The sequence below is a fragment of the Vicia villosa genome, linkage group LG6 (assembly GCF_029867415.1).
Source record: "Vicia villosa cultivar HV-30 ecotype Madison, WI linkage group LG6, Vvil1.0, whole genome shotgun sequence".
NCBI lineage: Eukaryota > Viridiplantae > Streptophyta > Magnoliopsida > Fabales > Fabaceae > Vicia > Vicia villosa.
This window is the reverse complement of record NC_081185.1, coordinates 65075272-65085620: the sequence shown is the minus strand read 5'-3', so window position 1 is coordinate 65085620 and position 10349 is coordinate 65075272. Positions and strand designations below refer to the sequence as shown.

Below are 10349 nucleotides of genomic sequence, written 5' to 3'. Positions count from 1 at the left end.
AACAAGATCTACTTTCAAACAACTTGAAGAACTCTTCTAGAATTGGTGTCTCTGATAGAACCAACTTCTTATGAAGAAACACTTCAACATAATGAATGGATTTTGGTAATGCAAGAAGAGTTAAATTAGTTCTCCAGAAATGATGCTTGGGATCTGGTACCAAAACCTAAATGTTGCTTGAAAAAATTGACTTTTAGGCCAATAAATGTTTTATTGTACATGTGGATAGAAGGTAAACATGCGTGTGTAGACCTAACTGGTGTTTCCCCACTGATGTAACTGAGGACTAGAGGTTTTACTATGTGACAAATAACTCTCATAGTCGCTCCAAGTAAAGTGGTCAAGCATGGCAAAACGTGTTCTGACAATCAACATGCCTTTATACTATTTGTCTTTGACACTTTTGATTTTTTAGTACCAGAAACAATTGATCTTTTACTATGAGAGTGCAGAGGCTCGTGTATATATAGAAATGTTGAGTCTCCTAGGAATGTAGTTTTTAAAAATATGGAGTTTGTCATCCAAAAAAGATAGTGGAGCAGCTTGTTGTCAGTTTGCCGGCTATTTCACTAAAATCTTAATTAAATATATAGGGTGTGTTTGTTTCATGGATTCTTAATTTATTCCCAGGAATTTCACATTAATTTTTTATATTCCCATGTTTGTTTCAAGTATTTATCAATTATGCATTTGAACTTTTTATTCCTTGGAACTTAATTTACACTTGATTTTTTCATTTTCTATTCCCATGAAAAAGGATGGGAATCTTATATTCCCATGGGAATAAGATTTAACCTCCAATAACTTTCAATTTCTATTTATTTAATTTTTATTTTAAATATTTAAACTAAATATATTTTATAAACATTCCTGAGAATTTAAACTATTTATACCAAACATAAGAATAGGAAAAACATTCCTGGTAATAATATTTCCGGAAATAACATTTCCATGATTATAATTTTAATCTCCAAAACAAACACACCCATATAATTATTTCTTCTATTATTATTATTATTATTATTATTATTATTATTATTATTATTATTATTATTATTATTATTATTATAATAAAGACTAAAGTGAGGGTTCAATTACATCCCTCACGGGTAATACCTTAAAATTATAACATTAGATATAATCTATGGCTGATATTCGATAAAAACAAAGATGATAACACCTGCACATTTCCTCACTCCATCTCTCCTCCCTTCCACGTTTTTCTATTTTCAGACCACTTTTTTTTTTTAACAAAACTGCAACTTCCACACAATCATGGTAAGAAATTTGGAGTCAAGAACAAAATTTTATCAAAGAAATTTCGCTAAAGGATGCGGGTGTTTCTTATTAATAATATTTATTTCTCTATATTTTATCAAACACAAAAACAATATTTTGCTAAAGGATTAAAAACCATGAACTTATTTCTTCAGGTATCATCAAAGATGAACTATACAGACTAAAAAAATTCATTATGAAAGTTGCAAATTCAATGATTTTTATATTTTAAATATAACTGATACGGACTCTGCTGGTGCTGTTAATAATGGGTCTGAGGCAGAAATTAATACAACTTCCACAAGGCCTGTTAGAAACAAGAGACTTCCAGCCAAGTTTAATGATCATCTTATTTACAAATAATATTCCATTCTATTATTAGTTATTATTAGCTCTTATTAGCTTTGAATTGCTATAATAACAGTTTATATCTTCTGTTACGTTATGTTTGGTATTCCTATGAGCTAAGGCTATATTAAGCTTGTAATGACTCTTATGAAATCATGAAAATATAATTATTCAGAAAAACTCACTTCCTTCTTCTTACTAATGCTTTAGGAGGATTTGCTCAATCCTTATAAAATTGAGCAGTATCATTGGTGCTTTCATTGTGATTTCTCCCTCCTTCCATGGGTACTCCACCTCCACCACCGGATACCATGGCTAAATTGGTCCGACAAGTTGCTTCTTTAACTACGCAATTTGACGCAATGCGTAAACACATTGAAGAAACTGCTGCTTCATCTCGTTCTTCTCAAGCCTTCCATAATCGACCTCGTCTGAAACTTGATGTGCCTCGCTTCAACGGGACAGATACTCATGGCTGGATCTTCAAAATTTCACAGTTTTTTAATTACTCAACGCTGACGAATTACTTGCAGATTCCATTGTTCCAGGAGGAGTTCCGACGCTACAATCGGAGGTCCAAGCGGCACAATTAAGCCTTTTTGCCGTGTCTGGTGCTCCGGCAGGGGATACCATTCGGATCCTTGGGTATATCGGGTCACATCCAGTGCGCGTCCTTGTTGATGGAGGCAGCACGCATAACTTTATACAGGATTCTATTGCTGAAGTATTGGGCCTGACCCATAATTCTATCAAGCCATTTAAAGTGTTGGTGGGTAGTGGACAAGAATTATTATGCTCTCAGATATGCCCTGCTGTGTCCATTAGGTTGCAGCAACACACCTTCACTACAGATTTGTATTGCTTGGGTCTTAGTGGGGCAGATATCGTACTTGGGGCTCAATGGCTGAAACAAATTGGTCCAATTTTGATGAACTATGCAACACTGAGTTTATCTTTCTTTTACAAGGATCAATGCATTGAACTTAAAGGTGAGTCTCCAGCCCCAATCGTGGGTCTCCACTATTTTCAAAAAGCAGCTCGTTTTGATTCATCAGCCCAATTCTTTTCTTTATCCATTATGGAACCCCCACCCGACCCAAACCCAATGCTTCACCCTTCTTCCCCACCTAATCCCTCTACCAACGAAACTGAACCAATCGATCCACCATTCCAAACACTCATCGCTAAACACAACCACCTCTTCTCTGACCCATCCAACTTGCCTCCACCTAGACCAACCGATCATACCATACCTTTATTACCAAACTCCTCTCCCGTAAACGTACGACCTTATCGATACCCCCATTCGCAGAAACGAGAAATCGAATTACAGGTCTCTAAACTTCTCTCCACCGGATGGATTCAACCCAGTAATAGCCCCTTCTCCTCCCCTGTATTACTATTAAAAAAGAAAGATGGTATCTGGCGTATGTGCGTTGATTATCGCGCTCTTAATTCACTCACTATCCGTGATAGGTTCCCATTACCCACAATTGATGAGCTTCTGGACGAACTTGGTCATGCCCGCGTCTTTTCAAAGCTGGATCTTACCTCTGGGTTTCACCAAATTAGAGTGGCACCACAAGACATTCCGAAGACAGCATTTAGGACCCACGACGGACATTACGAGTATAAAGTAATGCCGTTCGGTTTGTGCAACGCTCCTTCAACGTTTCAGGCAACCATGAACGACATATTTCGTTCACTTCTTCGCAAGACAGTTATTGTTTTCTTCGACGATATCTTAGTCTTCAGTGATTCTATGGAAACTCATTTGGAACATCTTTCTCAAGTATTTTTTATCCTTGAAACTCATCACTTTCATTTGAAATCTACCAAATGTTCCTTCTGCCGGTCTACAATTGCTTATCTGGTCCACATCGTCACTGCTGGAACGGTTGCGCCAGATCCTCAGAAAATTCAAGGGATTTTGGATTGGCCAACTCCTAAGTCTGTGAGGAACTTACGTAGATTTCTGGGTCTTTCGGGTTTTTATCGTCGCTTTGTACGAAATTATGCTACCATGGCACACCCTCTTACATCCCTCTTGAAAAAGAATGCTTTTGATTGGACCTCTGCTGCGCAACTAGCATTTGATCAGTTGAAAATTGCTTTGTCTACGGCACCTGTTTTGTCCCTTCCGGATTTCACCATACCCTTTGTAGTGCAAACAGATGCTTTTGGACAAGCAATGGGGGCTGTATTGTTACAAGGTAACCATCCTATTGCTTATTTTAGCAAAATTTTCTGCCCTCGCCTCTCTAAGGCTTCTACATATATTAGAGAGCTTCATGCCATTACAAGTGCAGTCAAACGTTGGCGCCAATACCTTTTGGGTCACTTCTTCGTCATTCAAACTGATCATAGAAGTTTGAAAGAGCTGCTTACTCAGGTTATTCAGACGCCTGAGCAACAATTTTATTTGTCCAAGATGTTGGGTTACCATTATGATATTCAATATAAGCCGGGAAAAACAAATGTTGTTGCTGATGCCTTGTCTCGCTGCTTTGAGCCCTCTTCAGCTGAATTAAATTTACTCTCAGCGCCTCAATTCTTGTTCATAGATGAGCTACGTGAAGAACTTCAGCAGAATTCTTCATATCAAGAATTATGTCAAAGAGTAATTTCTGATCCCACCAAATTTCCTGGGTTTGTTTTTTCTAACGGCTTATTGTTGACGAAAGGACGGATTTGGATCCCTGCCAATTCAAAATTTAAGGTACTCCTTTTAAAAGAATTTCATGAAACACCCGTGGGTGGTCACGGTGGTGTTATCAAGACACTCAAACGGCTCTCTGCTAATTTTTATTGGCAACATATGCGTAAGGAGATTAAGGATTTTGTTGCCCGGTGTTTAGTCTGCCAACAAACAAAGTATTCTACTAGCAAACCAAGTGGCTTACTACAGCCTTTGCCCATACCATCAAATGTTTGGGAGGACATTTCGTTGGATTTTATCACTGGTTTACCCCTTTCTGGAGGATATTCAGTCTTGTTGGTTGTGGTGGACCGCTTCTCCAAATATACTCATTTAGGTGCCTTACCCTCTCACTTCACTGCTTATAAGGTCGCCGAATTGTTTGTCAACATGGTTTGCAAGTTACATGGCATGCCCCGCAGCATCGTGTCTGACCGTGACCCTGTTTTTATCAGCAAATTTTGGTCAGATCTGTTTAAGTTCAGTGGTACTTTATTACGAATGAGTTCTTCTTACCACCCTCAAACAGACGGTCAAACGGAAGTCACTAACCGCACAATTGAGCAGTACTTGCGGGCATTTGTTCATCAGCGCCCAATACTTTGGCATCGTTTTTTGCCCTGGGCAGAATATCATTACAACACTTCATATCATACTGCTGCAGGTTTGACACCATACCAGGTTGTATATGGTAAGGAGCCTCCCACAATTGCAACGTATGTCCTTGGTGCTTCCAAAATTGCTGCTACTGATGATCTACTAAATGAGCGTGAAGAAGTGCTTTCCATGTTGCGCAAGAATTTGACAAAGGCCCAAGAGAGAATGAAGACTCTTGCTGATAATCACCGCCGCGATGTATCTTTTGAGGTCAATTCTTATGTTCATGTGAAGTTGCAGCCTTATAGGCAAAGTTCTGTTTCTGGTGTTAAGTATAATAAGCTCCAAAAGCGCTACTATGGTCCGTTTCGTGTTTGTGAACGTATTGGCCAAGTAGCCTACAAGTTGGAACTCCCTTCCCATTCAAAGATTCACAATGTGTTTCATTGTTCACTTTTAAAACCTTACTTGGGGCCTATCCCTCCTGATGCACCCATTCTTCCTCATGATTCGGTTGACAATCACCCTATAGTGACTCCCCTTGCCATTCTGAACTCACGTATTATTTCAGTAAATGGCCAGCAGATACAGCAAGTTTTAGTGCAGTGGAATGGGCTGCCACCTGAAGATACCTCAACTTGAAACATTTAAAATTCTAAATATATTATAAAATTTAATATTATAATACAATAGTCTCTGTGTCAATTTGAATTCTAAATTTTTATAACAGTTTGAAATAAGTAGAAAGCTTTGCCATGTGATATGGTGGTTACACATTCGTACTAGATTTTTTTATTTCTACGACATATTGGTGTTACACAGTGGAACACACTTTTTTGAGTTTTTTTAATATCTAAATCAGAATGTAACTAAATAATTTATCAATGAATAATGATTAATTTATCATGGGTGTTAATCTGCGGGTAAGGGAAAGTAGTGGATGAAAACGGTTACAGGAGAAGAAGCATAGAGTAAGAGTTGTGTGTACTAATGTATAAAGTATCCCATTTTTATTTTTAATTGATCTGAACAATTAAAATGATCAAAGGGTGTAAATTTTGTAATTCATAGGTGAGAGATTTAATTGAGCCATCATCTTAGAAGTCACCTATTATTATTATTATTATTATTACTATTATTATTATTATTATTATTATTATTATTATATTAAAAAAATATATTAATTATTATTATGGGTAATGCTAATATGTGTCCTATGGGCACAAGTTAAAAAGTAAAATAAAAAATAAAAAAATTATATATTTATAATTAATTCAATACACAAATTCTAAGATAAAATTTCTTTATTTAGGTCTTAACATGTGTTCTTAGAGCACATGTTAGCATTACCCTTTAAATAAAACCTTAAAAAAGAAATATATAAAAACAATACTCTTACAAGTAGATGTATCTCTAACATGCATGATCTGTCCCCTTCTCTCTCTATATGTATTATCAAATACTCCTCAGATTCCATGTTCTTCGCTTTCCCTTTCTTTCCAACCTCATAATCATTAACTTCACCAACTCATAATAATTCTCTCTTAAACAAAACAGAAAAACAAACCCACACACTGTCATAACATAACAACAACACCAACACACAAAAAAAAAACAATATTTAACATACATTACGTACACTTTCTCTATTCTCTCTCTCTTTTTATTTTTCCTTCCCAAAAAATGGTTTCACCTTCTTTGCCTTCATTTTCCATTCTCTTTTTTCTCATCTCAATATTTTCAACAACGGTTTCATCTCTCACCTGTTCAACTCAGAAACTCACCGGAACAAAAACCTACTCGTACTGCCTCGACCTCCCCGTACTCAATTCATACCTCCACTACACCCACGACCAGAAAAACTCCACGCTATCGGTTGTCTTCATCGCGTCCCCGCCTAGTCCAGCCGGTTGGGTTTCCTGGGGAATAAACCCAACTGGCACCGGAATGGCGGGGGCGCAGGTGATTGTGGCGTTTAAGAATGACACCGTGATGGCCATAAAGACTTTGGACCTTAAATCTTACAGCGTGATTATACCTGGGAAGCTGTCGTTTGATGTTTGGGACATGAAAGCGGAGGAAGATGGTGGCGGTTTTATGAAGATTTTTGCGACGGTTAAAGTTCCTGTTAACGTTGACGGCGTTAATCATGTTTGGCAAGTGGGTTCCGCCGTGATGGCAGGAAGGGTGGGTCCGCATGAGTTTAATCCACCAAATTTAAATTCTAAAGGAAGGCTTAGCTTGAATGGTGCAGAGGTTTCTGATGTTCCTGTAGATTTTGCCATCAAAAAGAAAAATGTGAGTTTTTAGCTTTTTTTTCTCTAAATAATTTTTAGTTGTGTTACTTTTAGAAAATGAGTGTTTTTTTGTTTCTTAGCTTTTTTTTATTTTTTATTTTTTTCTTTCCTAATTTCGATTAAGATATTGGGGTTTAGGTTTTAATATAATAATATTGTTATGAATTTATGACATATTTAAAAAATTTTGATTATTTTTAGTTTGGAAAATATAATTATTTGTTATGGTATGGAAGAAAAAGAATGTGAATCCACTTCACTTAAGATTTTCAAGCAAGCTTTCGTAATAATAATATTAATCGTGTGATTAAAAAAATATATTTTATTTTTATTTTATAATTTTAAAAATAAAAAATTTTAAATCAAAATTTTTTGATTTTAATTGAACAATCACAGCAATTTACTTGCGTAAATGCAGACAAATATAAATTCGAAGAAAAATGAATATTTTTAAATGATTTTGGTGGTTTAAGTTTAAATTGAAGTGTTTACTTATAGAGAGGAGTGTGTTAGCTAATTAGTATTAGCATGTATTAGTTAATTAAATGAGTGTAACTTTTGATTTAGAGTTCACCGTTGTATTTATTTATATTTATGCATTTAAATTATAAAGTAATTTAGTGTTAGTTTAACTTACAAGAAAAATTGATAAAAAAAAAAAAAAAACTTACAAGAAAAATAAATTTTAACTAAAATCTATTTAAGTAAAAATTGAAATTGGGGTTCACCAACAATTTGTCTTTAACTAATAATAACTTTGTTGTTTAATGTTTTGTACTATGATGATTTATTTATTTTTTTGGATTGTTTTTTTTACATGCTGGTAATATGTGATTTTGTTGAATAATGACAGATTCATGGATTACTAAATACAGTGAGTTGGGGTATTTTGTTTCCCCTTGGGGTAATCATGGCAAGATATGTGAAAACTTTCCCATCAGCTGATCCTGCTTGGTTCTATCTTCATGTTGGTTGTCAATTATCTGCTTATGTTCTTGGAGTTGCTGGGTGGGCAACTGGCATTAAACTTGGAAGTGAATCAGAGGGGATTACTTTCAGTGTTCATCGTAATGTTGGAATTACTCTCTTTTGTCTTGCAACTATACAGGTAACAACATTCTCTAATTCATATAATCTTACCCAAAAAATTATAATTAAATTAACTGGGATAATTTTGGGTCTTATGCAATAGCCCGTGCATGATCTTAAGGAAAACTCTATTCTAACAAATATTTTGTAAGGTTCTATTTTATTACGGTTTAAATTTTGGGTCACAGACAGTAGTCAATGTTGTTTACCTTAAAAGATTAACGATTCTTTTGGACATTGTGCAGCAATATGCCTTGCATATCCTCAAATACAGTCTTAAAACCGACAAATATTTGATAAGATTCTATTTGATTACGATTTAACTAGGAAATATTTTAGGTTATGTGCGGTAGTCAGTCTTACACACGCTGTTAAGGATTAATGACAGCTCTGGCTAGCTGTAGTAACATTTTCTCTGTTTTTTCTTTGTACAGATATTTGCATTGTTGTTGAGGCCAAATAAGGATCACAAATATAGATTTTACTGGAACATCTACCACCACAGTTTCGGATACACAATAATCATCCTTGGAATTCTCAACATATTTAGAGGCCTTGAGATCCTAAGCCCTGACCACAAATGGAAATCATCTTACATTGTAGTGATAATTGCATTGGCTGTAATTGCCTTAGTGTTGGAAGCTATCACATGGAGTTTTGTGATGAAAGGAAAGTCTAAAAACAACAATAAAACCTATGATGGACAAACAAGAAACCAACACCTTGATGTCTGAATCATTTGACTAGATTTAGGTTGTTCTTCTCATGGAAGACTCTGGTTTTCAATGTTTTGTTTAGATATTTTTAGATGCTTCTACCATTTTGTTTCCTAGTTCTTATATGTTGTCTGTGTAATATACTTCGTTTCATAGTGGGTTCATAGTGGGAATTGCAATGTCAACGATATAACATGGGAGATCAAATTGAAGGTTTGGAGATGGTCGTTTTCTGGCGAAATTGCTTATTCCAAATGTAATTTTTACGACTTTTGTAAAAACCCGTTGTTTTACTTAATGTAGATTTTAGTTGGTTAGTAATTTCCTTTTTAGAGCGTTCGTGCTCCACTTTTGTAAGTGGGTTCGAGTACCTCTAGTACTCTATCTAATATTATCCTTGCTTATAATAAAAAGTTATAACAGTATATTGGTGTAGATATTGTTATATTTTCTTTGTAAATACTTGTGCTTCTTAATTAGTCTTCTCCTTTGTCAAAGATTTGAAACTCAAATACACTATGCTAAGAAAAATCAGGTATTGTATTGCAAGTTGGCTTAAAGTAGAGGTGTAAAAACATATGATTAATCGAACCATATCTTTAAATTAAATTGCATTAAATTAAAAAAAAATGAATTATTTAAATAGTTAATAAAAGTGTTAAATATGTTTTTGTCCTTTAAAATTACTAAATTTAACTTTTAGCCTTTATAAAAAAAAATCATGTCTTAGTGCCTACAAAATTATATATGCACGTAGTTTTATTTCATGTAGAAAGATTAAAACGTTATGAAAAATAATTTTATAAGGACTAAAACATGACATTTTTTATAGGAACTAAAAGTCAAATTTGAAATATTTATAAAGACCAATAATATATTTAACCTTTATTAAAATATATCACATATAATAAATAATTTGATTAATTAAGTTTAAGCTAAAAATCAATTTAAATTATTTAACTCAATGTTTTAAAAGAATTATTCCACAATATTTTTCATAAATTTTTTTTTAAAAAAATATATATTAATATTGTTTCTGAAATTAAATTAGAAACATTTTTCCCTAAAAGTACAATTTCCTAAAGAATAAAATATTGTAAATATTTTGTTCTTTATGGGAATTTATTTTTGAAAAAAAAATTGTTTTTATATAGAGAATAAAATGATGTTTTTTCACTTAAAAATATGTTTTTTAATTTCTAAAAAATCTTAATTATTTTTATAAAAAGATTAGTTTTTAAAATAGGCAAAATATAAAACCGATCTTATAAATGTAAATGGATTATAAATCAATTTATAAGTATAAAATAATTTAAATAAGTAACT

At 33.9% G+C, this 10349-nt stretch overlaps 1 protein-coding gene across 1 annotated transcript; it reads left to right on the top strand.

Moving 5' to 3' along the window:
• Positions 1-6345: 6345 nt before the first annotated feature.
• On the top strand, positions 6346-9473 carry LOC131609202 (cytochrome b561 and DOMON domain-containing protein At3g25290-like). The gene is made up of 3 exons (XM_058880857.1): positions 6346-7219; positions 8072-8326; positions 8742-9473. Exons 1-3 carry the CDS (start codon positions 6605-6607, stop codon positions 9039-9041), a joined length of 1170 nt encoding a protein of 389 aa, XP_058736840.1. The 5' UTR covers positions 6346-6604; the 3' UTR covers positions 9042-9473.
• The last annotated feature ends 876 nt before the right edge of the window (positions 9474-10349 follow it).